We start from the raw sequence: 16188 nt of genomic DNA, 5'->3' as shown, positions 1-16188 counted from the left end.
GCTGTTAGAAGAGCTACAGAGAAGAACGTTCTTGCACCAGCAATGGCCAGATTGCATGGAGGGCCACAGAGGAGATGAATGGATGGAGCAAACAGAGAAGGCAAGAGAAACAAGGTGCGACAGGCAGGCTGGAGCAAGCCGATGGGGGTTTTAAAAAGAAAGGGCCAGATTCACAGCTGGTGTATATTGGTGTAACTCCATTGTTTGCCATAGAGAGGGGCCAAAATACACCAGCTAAGGATCTGCCATGAAGAGGCTAGTTTTAAACTGGATCCTGAAGGGAGTGAGGAGCTAATGGGGTTGGCTGAGAATACAGCTGCTGTAGTTGTGTTTCCTTGTACGTGTGTGAAGAGGTTGGGAGAGGAATTCTGCCAGGGCTGCAGTCTGCGAAAAATTTTAAATCAAAATGGGGGTCCTCAGGTCGCTAAAGTTTGAGAGCCGCTGCCCTAGTGAATAGGTCTCTAAAGGTTGCAGTTAGCAGACTACTAGCCAAGGCTCACAGAGTTTAAAGCCGGAAGGGACTATCACGATCATCTTGTCTGACCTCTTGGGCCACTCTTTGGCCCTCTAGTCCCTCCCACAGCCAAATGCAGGATGGTTCCTTTCAGTATTTTATCTAGTGCTTTAACTAGTCTAGTTTTTAAATAGACCAGACAGTGGAAAGCCCCCATCTTTCCTCGGCCCAGTAGATCTTGATGTTTCCTCTGACATTCAACCTCAAGTTACCCTTTTCATCCCATTCCCCTGAGTTAGACCTCCTTGCACCTCCCCAAATACCCCCTCCCTCCTTGATGTTTCTCTCCCTCCTTAGTGTTTACACCCGTCAGGTCTTTTTAGATTGGTTTCTTGCTCTCCCAGACATTGCTTGGCCAAGGTGGGGTTGTTGAGCTTTCCACGTTTTTGCCCATAAATCATCTCTCTAGTTTCCTAGTCACGATGCGCTAGACTGTGGACCCCGGTGAGCATTCACTCAGGTCAGCTGACTCACTCGCGCCATTTGTCCGAGTAAATGTTCATCCACCCGAGTTCGGCTTGTGCGGCTCTTCTGCAATTTGATGGCTGCCACAGACAATTTCACAAGGCCCCATGCGGAATTCCTAAAGCTGGTAGCATTCCTAGGCATCACACTGAAGGCCTCAGCATAGGAGTCATATACTGACCAATGTCACACATGTGCAGGGTGTGAAATTGACTCCGTCGTGCCAATTGCAACGAAGAGCCCAACGGGCCTGACAATGGAGTAGCTGAAAATAATTCTCTGCCCAATATTTTATTCACGCTCCCTGTCTCCTGGTAATTCCACTTGCACTCAGGGATACTCCCTCATTTTTTACTCCTGCATACTCAGAGAGACCCAGTGTAATCGCAATCAATCACACAGCATATTCACTCCATTTTAGACAGCATGACACCCTGCTTTCCTACTTGGGCATACCTTTTTATTAGGTCATGATTGATTAGCATCTCTCTTTTGCAGCTAACTAGGCCACGGTTATAGAGGGGATCACGCACCGCAGATAGAACTCTGGGGAAGCAGGAGGGGGAAAAAAATTGTATTCGGCACAGTCCTAGAATTTAGCATGATGGTTTCACCCCAGCATTTAAAAGCCGAGCACACCGGCTACTGGTGGGATTAATGGAATGCAAATTCTGGGCTCAGTTTGGAAAACGGCTGCTGAAATTCAGAGGCTTATCCTGAGTCTGGAAAACGAGGGAGGCACTCTCACAAGAACGGGGCTTTTCCTCCTTATGGGATTTCTGGTGTTTCCAGCAGGGAACAGGTGTTTGAAAATGTCAGCCAGTTTGACTCTATTCCTCTTCCTATTTGTGCGGGTTGGGGACTGGGGTTTGTGCTCTCTGGATTTTTTCCGAAGGTCAGGCTTGTACATTCTAGAGGAGCCAGGCAATTCGTACCACGTAGTTATTTGCAGAGAGGGATGGCCACACATACAGACAGGTTCAACTCTGTAGGACAGGAATGCGCTATGTTTGTGAAACAGGGAGCTGGATTAGCAAAGGGGTTTACAATACCCCTGTAGCATTGGCTTGTACGTCCCCTCCGTAACGGAATGCAAATTCCTGGTTGGTTGAGTTCAGCAGCAGGAAATACCTACAGCTCATCAGCTTTGTCCTTGCTCCGTGGTTGCATTTTGTTGCCCCACAGTTTGCATGAGGCCTTCAGGCTACATGTCGGGCACCCTTGACTCATAAGACTGTTTGGCCACATAGTTTGCACAAGGGGGTGATAGCCTCCTCGTTAGAAATCGGCAGATAGTCCCAGAAGCGTTGATGGGAGCTATGCTGCACAGGCATGAAAGAAGGCAGATGCAGAAAGGTCTGTAGTGAATAAAATAGAAGCTGTTGCTGTATCTTCTGCATTCCCTTTCCAGCAACACAAGACAGTGAAATGACTACATTCATCACCAGGTGCTGGCCCATGCATCCAGCATTACACTTCATCTTAAAGCACATAGCCTTTGAGCCCTTAGCGTGCACAACCATCCTACGAGTGAACGGGGGTCTGCAGGGATGTGTATGTTCTGGAGCCTGGATGGGTGATATTGGGATCTACCAGAATAAAGAAAGATTTTACCCTATGCCTACAGCCTTGTGATGAGTTAATAAAAAGTCTCTTTTTAAAACACTATAGTAAATGCTTTCATTGAATGTTCATTTAAAAAATCGTTTCAACTATGAGGGGTGAGTTTGGTTTGGGTTTTTTGGTGCGGGATTTAAACAGTCTCCTGCGGTTTGTCGTCACAACGTTGTGCTAGTGTGTGTCGGATGACAGCTGTAGTAACCAGATCGGTCTAGTTTCATTGTCTAAACCTGAGTGAAAAGCAAAGAGGGAATCACCACCACTAAGAGCAAGAACTAAATTACTCCAGCAGTGTGAGCACTGGCCTAGGACCCAGAAACTCCTGGCCTTGGGGTCTCTGAATGTGCCAAAGCCAAAAGGGACCATTGTGATCATCTAGTCTGACCTCTAGTATAACACAAGCCAGAGAACGTCCCCAAAACAATTCCTAGAGCAGCGCTTCCAAACGTCCAGTCTTGATTTAAAAATGGTGTGATGGAGAATCCACCACAACCCTGGGCAACTTGTTCCAATGGGTCAGTAGTCGCACGATCAAAAATATACACCTTATTTCCAGCCTGGATTTTTCTAGCCTCAGCTTCCAGTCACTTGACCATGTTATACCTGCCTCAGATAGATTCAAGAGCCCATTGTTAAATAATGGTTCCCCATGTAAGTCCTTATAGACTGTAATAGTCACCCCTTAATCTTCTCTTTAAGCTAAATAGATGCACCATAAGGCAAACTTTCTTATCCTTTAATCGTTCTTGTGGCTCTTCTCTGAACCCTCTCCAATTTGTCAACATCCTTCTTGAATTGTGGACACTGGACACAGGATTCCAGCAGCACTTGCACCAGTGCCAAATACAGACAGAAAATAATCTTTCTGCTCCTACTCAAGACTCCACTGTTTATGCTTCCAAGGATCATATTAGCCCTTTTTGCCAAACTGCCGTAGTGGGAGCTCACGTTCAGTTGATTATCCACCACGACCCCCAAATCTTTTTCCAGAGTCTCTGCTTCTCAGCACGGAGTCCCCCAGCCTGCAAGCAAGGCTGCCTTTCTTTGTCCCTAGATGTATATACTTACGTTTAGCCTAATGAAAACGCGTATTTGCTTGCACCCAGTTTACCGCGTGATCCAGACCGCTCTGACTCAGTGACCTGTCCTCTTTGTTATTTACCACTCCCTCCAGTTTTTGTGCCATCTGCAGACTTTATCAGGGATGATTTTATGTTTTTTTCCCCCAGGTCACTGATAAAAATGTTAAGTAGCATGGGGCCAAGAACCAGTCCCTACGGGACTCCACTAGAAACATACCTGCTCAGTGATGATTCCCCATGCACAGTTCCATTTTGAGACCTATCAGATTACAAATTGGCTAACTATCTAATGTGTACCATGATCATTTTATATCATTCTAGTTTTTTAATTAGTGTTGTGCAGTACCAAGTTAAATGCCTGAGAAGTCTATTATATCAACAGTATTAGCTAGATCAACCAAACTTGTAATTAACGCCAATCAACACAGGTTTATGGAAAATAGATCCTGTGTAACTTGATACCATTTTTGCATTACTCTCCTTTAGTTCTTGATTAATCAACTCCTGTATCAGCCACTACAGACCTGTAATTACTCGGGTCATCCCATTTACTCTGAAAATATTGGCACAACATCAGCTTTCTTCCAGTTTTTTGGAACTTCCCCGTGTTCTGAGACTTATTGAAAATCAAAATTAACAGTCCAGCATGCTCCTCAGACAGCTCTTTTAAAACCCTTGGGTGCAAGTTATGTAGACTTGCTGATTTATTTATTTATATTTATTTATAATGGAGATATCCCATCTCCTAGAACTGGAAGGGACCTTGAAAGGTCATCGAGTCCAGCCCCCTGCCTTCACTAGCAGGACCAAGTACTGATTTTGCCCCAGATTCCCAAGTGGCCCCCTCAAGGATTGAACTCACAACCCTGGGTTTAGCAGGCCAATGCTCAAACCACTGAGCTATCCCTCCCAAATGTCTAACTTTAGTAGCAGCTGTTCAACATTCTATTCCACTAATATAGTGGGAGGAAGAGTGTTAAGAGTGTTATCATATGATATGACTACATCTGATTTTTCCCAAATACAGGACAGAAATATTTATAAAACACTGGTACTTTTTCTACATTATTATTGATAATTCTTCCGTTTCCATCTAGTGATGTAACAATACCACGATTAGGATTCTTTTTGTTCCCTGTATACTTAAAAAACGCCTCCTGATTATCCTTTAGTTTGCTAGTCCTTTGGTTCCCTTATCAATTTTCTACAATTCCTAGCTTCTGAATTATATTCATTACTATCAACATCCCTTTTCTTCCCCCTGCCTTCACTTCCCCTCTAAATCAGGTTGGCTTTGTTTGTTTGTTTTTAACTAATACCGCCTCCTTCCTCAATTGTTGGACTTTGGCTTTTTGGGCAACGAGTAAAGCATTCTTAAACAATTCCCAATTATCAGTCACATTTTTCTGATTAAATTCATCCTCCACCCCCATTTGGCTCATGGTTGTTTTCAGCTTTGTGAAATTGGCCCCTTTAAAACACCAAATACATGTATTACTGGTCTGGACTTTTTTTCTGTTTGTACATTACCATTATTTTTTAGTTCTGTGATCAGTTCTTATCATCTGTCAAGATTAGGTCTAGAAATAGAATTCCTCCAGGTTGGCTGCAGCACTTTTTGAGCTAGGAAATGATCATCTATAATGTTTAGAAATTCCAAGGACGTTTTAGTACTGGCAACATCAGACCTCCAGCATGTATCACTCAAATTTATGTCACCCATGATCATGCAGCTTTTCCCCCTACACATTATAGACAGGTGTGTAAGGAGCCATTTAATCCTGTTCCCTAATGCGATTTAGTGGTCTGCAGCAGACTCCAACTAACACCCCAGTCTTGTGCTTTATCTGCTAGGACATTGATCCAGAAGCGTTCAAGATCATTTTCTTCTGTGTTATCAGTGATTCAGAAAAGGGTGATGCCATTTTTGGATGTAGAGTTCCCCTCTCCCTCCCCTTTTGCCCACTCGGTCCTTCCTAAATAGGTTATAACCATTGATTTTTAACATTCCAGTTGCGTGAATCATCCCAACACGTTGTAGTAATACTAACTAGATTGAATTTATGCTCATAAATGAGCCATTCCAATTCCTCTTGTTTGCTACCTAGGAGGCTAGCATTGGTTTATAGGCAATTAAAAATTTCTTCTCTTCATGTCCTTTGGTTCCTTGATTAATTTTGTTCTCAAGATCTTGAGTCTGTTCTATGTCTTCACTGTTTTTACCCTCCCCATTTGTTATTAGTTTAACCCCCTCTACAGTACTCTAGCCAGCCTGTCCTCCAGGAGATTTGGTCCCCTGCTATTGAGGTGAAGGCCATCCAAATTATTCATCTCTCTCTCCCCATAGAAGGTGGATCCATGTTCCACAAAACCAAAACCCTCCACCTTACACCACTTACCTAGCCAGCGGTTCACTTCCAGAATCGTCTGCCTTTGGTCTTCTTTTGCTTGTGGGGCAGGAAGGATCTCAGAGAAGATCACTTGGACATTCTTCTGCTTCAGCGTGCTTCCGAGTCCTCTGGAGTGATGTTATCTGTGAGCTATCCCTTGAGGCACTGTCGTTACTGTCGACATGAACCAACACCGACGGATCCTGACCTGTTCTCTTCAGAAGCCTATTCAGTCTTAGAGTGATGTCCCGTGTCTTGGCTCTGGGAAGACAGCGTCCTGTCCCGTTGTCTGCTTGTTCCTTGCAGAACGCTCTTTCAATTCTTAGGAGTATTGAATCCCCAACAAGGATCATCTGTCTTCCTTCTTTGTGGGCAAGCTGAGCTGCCATCCAGAGGTGTGTCCTATACATCTCTCCATTCCCACGGACCAACTGGATCTTGAGAGGTATCTTCTACAGTTTCCACATTGAGGAACTGGTATCAATTGGAAACTTCTAGCTGTGTGGAATTCCTCCTGGTCCTCTTCTCTCTGGTGGCCACAGCCTGCCCATCTTCACCTGTCTCCACTGGTAAAGAATGCTGATGTGATTTCTTGCCTCTGATGGTCAGGAACTGCCAGGCCTCCTCTGTCTCCTTGGTACCCAGCTTCCTGGAGCCTGGCTGTCCAGAATGCCTCAGCTACTCTGATTCCGAGTAGTGTCTTGAATCCAAGAAACTTTTCCTCCAGCACAGCCCCCAACCTGCACTTCATGTACCGGAAGTCCCTTCTGGCTTCAGGTAGTAAAGAAAACATGGCACCTCTGTTGCAAGTCACCACTGCTGGCCATCCTGAAATTGCACATAGCGCTGAGCCTGGAAGGAAAACCTCACCCTCCCTCTCTCATCTCTCCCCGAAACTCAGTTAGCTGCCTCTGATCATGGCTCTCGAGTTCACCTGGCAAGTGACTTTGCTTAGCTCAGCTGAGCTCCACCCCACCCACTAGGGAGCGATGAACCTGTCAGACTTCAGACAGCAGGGCTGGTCAGAGCTCCAAAGGGCAGAGCCTTACAGCCTCTTGCAAGGCACCAAACAGACCCCTCTAAGCTGCTTAGTGAGGGGCTCATGGTTGCTACACAGCCTGGGCCCAGAGAACAGCTGACCCACAGACAGACCAAATGCACCACTCCCCATGTCCCACTACCTCCAAGCACCGAGCCCACCGCGGTGTCCTCCAAAACGCTCCTGTTAGCGGCCTCTCGTCGCGTTCTCGCGTTCGCCTAGTAAGTGTCTCCAATTGGCCTTGAGCAAACTGCTTCTGTGCCTCGGTTTCTCTATTTTAGGATTACCGATGCCCAACTTAGCTCGCAGGCAGATTTTAATGGAATGGTTGCAAAGCACTGTATGGATTTATGAACCCCCCCTCTAAGGTGATATTAACAACAGTGGTAAGGAATATTTTAAATGTGAAATTTATCATCATGCCCCCCTTTAATTGCAGGCTGTTGTCTCTCTCTTTAAGCCGGATGGGCTGGCCTTCTTGTATAGTCTTCTAATGAATGATCAGGCCAGATCCACCACTGGTGAAAATCAGCGCTGCTCCATTCAAGTCAATGGGCTAGATCCCCCAGCGGGTGTTAATCAGGGCAGCCTCCCTGAACTCGGTGGTGCTGTGGAGTTGTATGCCAGCTGAAAAGTTCCGAATTTGGTTTGGACACAAAGGGTGATGCTGGTTTGGACACACAGGGTCTGGGATAATTGCTGCTAATCAGTGTTTATGCCAAGGATTAGGTATTTAGAAACGAGCAGTGAGCCTGGTAGGGTAGCCAGTGTGGCACTCATGGCATGGCCTGCAGTGTTCTCAGCAGGCAAGAGAATACAAAAGCGACTGTCTCCCACCACGTCACTTCACTTCAATCAGGAGGCAAGTTAAATGAGACCATTTCTAAACTAACAGCAAGAACTGACCGTCCTGAGCAGTGTTATTCCTGTATTATTTCTCTGAATTATTGGTTGCTTGTTTTTACACTTTGCTACAGTCCATTTGTAGGGCAGGTGGTTGTGTATATTTATAGGTGGGACATGAGGAGGCAGAGCTTCCGGGGTTCTATTCCCATCTTTGTCAGGCAAGATGCTGCACCGTTGTGCCTCAGTTTCCCCACCTGCCTCACGGGGACGTTGTGAAGCATAGTTGTTTGTAAAGTGCTCTCACAGCTTCAAAGGAAAGGTCCCAGGGACTGGCAAAGGAATGATTATGTTCTCTGACATGCTTATCTGTTAAAGAAATATAGTTGGAAGGATGGCCCAGTGATTAGGGAACAAGTCTAGGCCCTTGCAAGACTAGGGTTCAAGTCCCAGCTCTGCCACAGGCTTCCTGTGTGACCTGGGGCAAGTCACTTAAACTCAGGCTCTCAAAGGTGTTTAGGTGCCCAACTCCCATTGAGAATCTGTGCCTCAGTTTCCCCTCTGTGCAATGGGGAGACTAGCAGATTTTATAGTCATGGGGGTGCTCTCATTAGCGTAGACACTACACTCGTGTCACTAACGAGTTTCTCTCTAAACAGGAGAAACGGAAGATGGGAAGGCTGGAGACCACAGGGCAGGATTGTGAGAGAGATGCCTAGCGTAATGATCCAGGTAAGGACTTCTCTCTCTCCCCATGCGGGAGGGGGAATAAACTATACTGGTATAACTGCATCCACACTACAGCTTGTATCACTATTTCAGCAAAAAAAAAAAAACCACCCCAAAGCCAAAAACCACCCCAAAACATCCCGTAACCGAGCTCAATATACTGGTACAAAAACCCGCTGTAGCCTTGGCCTTAGACTATGACGTCATCAGCAACTGTGGTTCTGACTAAACAAGCCTCCTTTAAGCCTATAGCGTCACAGGCGAATGAATCCCCTCCATAAGCAGTTATCAGAAAGAGATAACTCCCATTGAAGGAGGAAGTGGAGTAACTCCTCTCTCTCTCTCCTGTGCAGGGACATCAAAGGTCTCTACTTTCCCTGACCAGAATAATCATCAGATAAGTTCTTAGTTAACTTCTCAGGAATTGCTCCACTTGACGCTCGAGAGAGCCCCAAGTTTCCCACGAAGAGGCCTCTACTTTCTGCCCTCCTGCATTTTGTTTCCATATTCTTCTCAGAACGGTGCAATTACTTACCTGCTGGTGCCTCTGGGATCATCGCTCCCTACCCCACCTCCTACTGTATTTTGCACTGGTCATGAAATTCTAACTGCCACCTTGAAAGATTTACAACCCAAAGTTGGAGACAGTTTACTTCACCGCCTGGTTTTCTGGTCTACTAAACCTTTTGCTAGATTCTCGACGCCAGTTCCAACTCTAAAAGTCACCGCCCTATATCGACTGGGAGATAAGCCTGAGACAAAATCCCTGGTTCAAAGATCCTTAGAGTTTAGAATAGTTTGGCTCCACGTGCAAACTTTACAGCTGGCCCTGTACGGGGCCAAACGCAACCCCCAGGTGTAAACATCCCTGAGCCATGGGAAAGCTCAGATCCCAGATTCAGCATCACTGTTGGACTCGCTCAAGAGACTGGTCTGGCTTCTGTTCTTCACCAAGTGGGTGTGTTTCTAGCATTGTTTGGGATTTGCAGTTTTCCCTGCCGCTCCAAATTGAGCTGCCCTAGGTAAGGATTTCCTAGGTTCCTCTACTAAAGCTAAGTTACTTGCCTGCTGCTACTTCCCCCATTTGAGTGCTACAGTATTCAACACATTCAAAGCCAGCCCAATTCAAGTTCCCTCTGAAGTGAAAGATGGTCAGGTTTTCTGTACAGCCTCTCCCTTTCCTCCCACTCATCCTCTTTTCTTCTGCAGTTTTTGCTAGGACTTTTTTCTCCACCCAAATCTCCATTTCCCTCTTCCCCAGTCATTCCCATATGGCTCCACGTTCTCCCCTTTAAGTCCCCCTACCTCCTCCCCCCTCCCCCTCATACACGGTGGTGTTCTACAAGAGGGCAAGGGGCAGACAGGGCCATTCTGTCGCCTTGTCCTCCCTGTAATGGAGCTGGAGTGCGGTCCGGTGAGGAGGACGCTAGCCTGGGATAAACACATTTGACTGAGAGATTCTCTGATTCGTGAGACTAGGAGCCATGTACCTTTAGAATGAGGGGCAGTGGGTGAACTGGGCCTAACAGTTTGGCCTCCTATTACTCACTCTATCTTGATTTGTGAAAGAAAAAGTTTTAACATAGTTCTTTCATCCTCCGTACTGAGCAAAATGCAAAGAAAAATCAAAACCAGTGAAACTAGACCAGTCGGTTTCAGCTGCTGTTTCTAGACAAGTTTCACTTTCCAGCGAACCCTGCTATGTTTGGGTTGGCAGCACCACGGGGGAAATGTGCAGGTCCATCCAAACCTTGGGGTTGAAATTAAAGAAAAAGGGGGGGGGGGGGAGCATTTCAATTTCTCGCAGGTTTTGTGAAAGCCAGTTCAGTCCTCAGCTGCCGTACTTGATAGCAGTTATAGAATCCAGCACGTGATGGGGAGAAAGAGGCTGACAGTGATTCACAGTTAGGGGAGCCTACGAACTATAGCTTCCTTAGAGTGTGGGCTGAGTTGGGGCGGCTAGTCCCCATGGTCAGCTGACATTCACACTGCCATGAGCAGCAAATACTACCTCATTGAGTTTTGGGTCTGCATGAAAGGAGATATTTCCCCCCCTTTCTTTTGTTAAGGTGGACACAGCCACAAGGGCTGGAAAATACTGGACAGCGGAGGTGAGTTTTAAAGAGGAAATGAAAGTTCTTGTCTATAGGCCTCGATTCTCTCCCCAGCCCCCCAGGCAGTTCTTGGAATCTCCCTAAAAAAGTCAGTTACGGGATTCCAAAGCTGCAACAGCTTCTGTAGATGTGCGTTGAGTCAAGTTTCTGAAACTTCAAATCCTTCCCAACTGGCTGGAAAGAAATCGCTATATTAGGCAAACTCTGGTTCTGAGGAAATGGACAAATAACTGGCAGAGCTTCAGCTACCCTGCTGGCAAGTGGTATAAATACTTATATTGTCACATACTGTAATACAAATTATACGATCCAATTTAATCACCTGGACTAGCCAAGGATCCAGGCCTAGCAAACACAACTTAGAAACAATTAAATCACATAGAATTCATTCATACTTTAAAATAAGCTTTATTTAGGGTTTTTTTATTTTTTTAATATTTTTATATTTGCATCCATGCCTTCAAGGACTCTTCCCCACTCACGCGGGAAGAGTTAAATCTAATATTACCCATAATTCATATGCTATTCATTGTAGTTTTCTTTTAAATAAATCATTCTCTTAGTAACTTTTTTAGAATTATTTCCTAATTTAGAAAAGCTGAAATGAAAAGGAAACTACTAAAATAACCAGGAGTTTTGCTTGCTTGTTTTTAAATTATAAAAACACAAGAGGGGAAAAATGTATAAAAATGTTCCTCTGCAGAGAAAGATGCAACAGGGTCGTTCTCCCCCACCCTGGTTTTGGACACATCCCGGTTGCAAAGCAGAGCAGATATTTAAAGCCACTTTCCCTAACCCCCTGTGGTTTCTCCAGATCCTTCTGTTAGAAGGAAATGTAGCATGGTGGTATTGTGTGTTTTAGTTTCATAATTAAAGACAAAATATCCCTTTCAAACAGGGTGCACGTATTGGAATTAAAAAAAAATACACAATAGTATTTTATTAAATAATCTTAAATTTAAGAGCGTAAAATTGTATTGTAAGCATTAAAGCACGACGCACTGTATTTTGTAGTAACCAGACAGCTGTGCATGTTAGTGGAAAGAGGGGGGGGGGAAATCACATTTTGAAGAGAGCCTAATGGATTTAGGAGCACAAGTCCCCAGTAAAAAGAGTGGGCTTTGTGCTTCTAAATCTTTTAGGTGCACTGGTAAAAATCTCCGCCCCCGAATAAACTAGAATTTAGAAGAGACTGAGCAGACATGGTTTCAGAAGCAACTGCATCAAATTACCTGGTCTTTCCAAAATGCACATTTGTTTGCTTGTGAAGCAGAGTTAGAAGGAAACAATGCCCCACAATAAGGGTTGAAGAGATGCACTTGTCAGCTTTGCTTACCTGGGGGCACCAAAGCTATTAGACTGCTGCACTGTGGGATGAATGACGGGAGTAGCCCAGACCCAGACCAGTTTTCTTACAGACAAAATAAATATCCCAGGACTGAGTTAACAGCATTGGATACGGAACAGTTTTCCAGTGTTCCCCAAGCGTCTGATCCAACGCTGTTTCCTGATATTTACAATCTGACTCACTCCCTACTTTACTCTGAAGTCTTTTAGTTCCCATTCAACAAAGCACATGACTTTAAGATGGTGTTTAAGTCACATTGAAGTCAATGGGACTTAAGTACTTTCCTGCAAAGAGATGGATTGCTGAATCAGGGCCTTGGTTCCTTAAGCCACGCTTTATCCCCCTTTCTTATTAATAACCCAAATGAATGCAGTATATAGGAAAAGCCGCAGACATGAGGCAAAAACAAATTGTATGTTTCTGTGGCCAGAAAATACAATCAAAGCAAAGGTTAGTGCTTCCTTCCAAATACATGCAGTACTGAAAAGGCCGGTCTGCTTTGCAGTCTAACACTTTCCGCTACATTATTCCATAATAAATATCACTGTTGCTCTTTTCCAATACGTTGAGCATTTTTAAAATAGTTTTAGATAAAGATATCTGTACATATCTGACCTGGTTATACTTCCTATGTAGCAATCTGGGTCCCCGATCCTGCTGTCTAGATCGACCGCGGGATAGGGGAAACGTACACCATGTTAGCATGAGAGACAGAGAAATGCAACAGAAATTCATTTGGAAAAAAAAAAACCCACAAAGACAAAAATAGAAAAACTGATTCTCTCAACTTCTACCCAATCCTACCCTAGTTCCGTAGGCAGCAGTTTAATAGAACAGTACAGTATAAACACACCCTCCCATCCCCATCCAAACCATTGTGGAAAAATATAAATTCCAATCTTTATGCAATAATTTAGTTAGAATAGCTCTTCTGGATTTGCGCAAATAAATTAAACTAAACAATCAAAGGAAAGTTAAACCATCATTCCAGGCTGACAGGCATTAAAAAGAGAACAGTGTTGCCTCCTGAGATTTTGGCCAGGAAGACGTCACACTGAGTGAGATTTTAAGGTCTTTCTGGATAGGCAGAGCCTAATATTTTTGTAACTCAGGTGCACCCTGTGAATAGGATACTGTCCCCTCCAACCCCTGACTTTTAGAACATACCAGATACAGAATGCACCGACATGAGGGGCTCAAGAAAACAGCGTTTTTGGACAAGAGACGTCACAAGCACAAAGTGCACAATATTTTTGTTATTTACAAATACACAGCAGTCCTTCAAGTTTCAAGTTTCATTAAGAAGAAAAAAAAAATCAAAAACCAAAAAAACCCAAACAAAACAAAAAATAGGAACAAAACGAGAGGATTACAACACAACTGCATCGCTCCAAAGACAACAGTTAACATAGTCACACACAGGCTTTGTTTGTAGTATGTACATCAGTTACAGAAGTGGCGACGCAGAGGAAAAAGGCTCACTTTCTTTTTTTAGTTAGATGCATCCGCACACACACAACCACACACCCACCCACGCACGCACACCGGCAGCAGAGGAAGGAGGCAAGCTACCAGCTTGGGGAGGGGAGGGGTCACCAGTCTGCGTCTTCCTCTATGTAATAATCGGGAGCAGTACCATCAAAGAGGCCCGGGTCTAGGGATTTCCGCTGCTTCCCTCTGGCAAATACTCTGGAGATGGAACCAAATCCCATCTTCTCTTTCTTCTTTTTTCGTTTTTGGTCTTCAAGGTCCTCTAGAGACTGCAAAGCGGAGGGAGAAGAAAGAAAAGGAAATAACATGAGCATTGACAATAAACAATCTGGGGAGAGAAGGTGCTCACAGGTTGGAGTGGGGCAGGAACTATACGAGGGAAAGGAGAAGAGCCAGAGACTCCATGGAGGCCTCTGGGGACTGCTATAGCTATTGGTTTTATGTGGAAAGTGCCCAGATGCTATGGTGATGGGCAGCAGGCTAAAACCCTATGATGGTTAGCTTTCAAAAATCTCCATCTAAGGGACTGTGAAGTGCACAGACATCCAAATTCCTTTGGTGGCTTTAAATATCTCAGCCTTGATAACTAGGGCAAGGGGATGGTCCAGGCAGTCAGGAGAACGCCTACACAATCAGCAACAGCACTCGAGCTGGAGCTCCCGTAATGTAAATGAGAAGGAGCTGCTGGCAGGGGCCCTCAATTTTGGAATTTGCTCCCCACCCTATTTCATTTACAGGTTAGGCACCCCAAGCAGAGGGCAGGTGCCTATTGGTGTATTTTAAAATATGTGAAGAAATTAATAAGGGCCTAATCTGATATCACTGAAGGCGAATTGGGCTTTGGTTTGGACCCTGTGCTTGGACCGTCTCTTATCCTAAATAATAACCATAATATTTATTTACATAATATCCATGCATTGGAGATGTTATTAAAATTAATAGTACTTTGTGAAAAGGCAACAGGGTTTAATAAATTCCAGCACCAGAGTAAGGGGGAAAAAATCCAGCCCCAATCACCCCCTTTCCTGCAATCCAAAAGCAACCAACCTCAGCCTAAGGAAATGGGATCTGAGCCCCTCACTCCCGACCCGCAGCCCCTGCTAGCCCAGCCCTGGGATCCACCCCCAGCTCTGCCAGTGCCCCTTGCATTGTAGCAAAAGTCTCATTCAACTTAATGGGAGCCAGAGGGGAACTTTAAGTGGAAGGATGCTACAGAGAAACTCTGGCACGGTGGCGCCTGGGGAGAGGATTGCAGATGAATACGATGGAAGTTCTTGTTTTCTTAAATTCAGGTGCATTGCTTTGTGCAGAATGTAGCACTTTTACATAACCCCATGCAGGGCCAGCTCCAGACACCAGCATTCCAACCAGGTGCTTGGGGGGGCAACCTGCAAGGGGCGGCACTCTGTGTGTTTCTGCCACCCCGAGTAGCGCGCCGAATTGCCGCTGCCGCGGAAACGCGCGTGCCACCCTAACAGCACACAGACTGCCCCCGCCGTCTGCAGCGGCAATTCGGCGTGCTGGTTGGGGCGGCAAAAACAGTAGAGCCGGCCCTGACCCCATGGACTCCCCTACCTGTTCTTTAACTTAGGCTAAAGCACTAGAACTAGACAGAACAAGCTCAAAACTTGGGTCAGTGTGTCAGAAAGCCTATGGAAACTTTTGAGCAAACCTGGGAGGATTTAGTGGAGTCAAGATTTCACCCTACAAAGTGGGAGTTTTGCCATTTACTTCGGGGGAGGGGGGGCAGGGTTTCACACTGGGCTTAGTGTGGGTTTTTTTTGCGGGTAAAATAGGAGAGTCGTTTGACTGAGCTCTGCCTTGAAGTTTGGGTTTATTCAAACCGGAGACAGGACTCTAAAGCCCAGAGCCTCAAAATAATGTAGGTGTCTAACTCCCATTGAATCCTAAATACCTTTGGGGATCTGGGTCAAAAGGGGGAAGGGATAGCTCAGTGGTTTGAGCATTGGCCTGCTAAACCCAGGGTTGTGAGTTCAATCCTTGAGGGGGCCATTTAGGGGTCTGGGGCAAAAACCTGTATGGGGATTGGTCCTGCTTTGAGGAGGAGGTTGGACTCAATGACCTCCTGAGGGCCCTTCCAACCCTGACATTCTATTATAGCTGGATTTTGACTACCCCAAGTGTTCCTGGGGGGCGGGAATGTCAGTGTTTGGACCCAGGGTTTTGGTGCGGCCCGTTTATATTTGGAATACCCCACAGTTCAGGGACAGCTGGGGCACAGGCCCATCTGCAGTCTAACCCCCCGCGGTGTGCGGAATGAGTCTAAGGTCCTGTCTGCTAAAGGCATTTACAACAGGGTAGCTATTTCAATGCAGTTCCCCAGTGCAAGCCCTAAGGTATCTGGCTCCCCAGCTGCAGCTTACGGGGGGATGTCACGGGACGATGATGCATCAGATGAAGCCCTGCGCGAGGCTGGTGCAGCACATCATTTAGTTACACCACTGCACATTTCTTTCATGTAGACAGGGCCTCAGTTACTTTGGTTTCCACCGTTCTGCACCCACCCGACTGGACCCAGCATAGCTAGCTCAT

General features: G+C 45.5%; 1 protein-coding gene across 7 annotated transcripts in view; it reads right to left on the bottom strand.

The window, feature by feature from the left end:
- Positions 1-16188, bottom strand: part of KAZN (kazrin, periplakin interacting protein) — a 745023-nt gene that overhangs the window by 41246 nt on the left and 687589 nt on the right. For all 7 annotated transcript variants that reach the window (XM_034753335.1, XM_034753338.1, XM_034753336.1 and 4 more), the window contains one exon: positions 13781-13904. In XM_034753335.1, the coding sequence (XP_034609226.1) occupies positions 13781-13904 (124 nt within the window). The remainder of the gene's footprint in view (positions 1-13780; positions 13905-16188) is intronic.

Source organism: Trachemys scripta, chromosome 19 (genome assembly GCF_013100865.1).
Source record: "Trachemys scripta elegans isolate TJP31775 chromosome 19, CAS_Tse_1.0, whole genome shotgun sequence".
Classification (NCBI taxonomy): Eukaryota; Metazoa; Chordata; order Testudines; family Emydidae; genus Trachemys; species Trachemys scripta.
The sequence above is the reverse complement of the archived record's forward strand: the minus strand, read 5'-3'. Positions and strand labels throughout refer to the sequence as shown.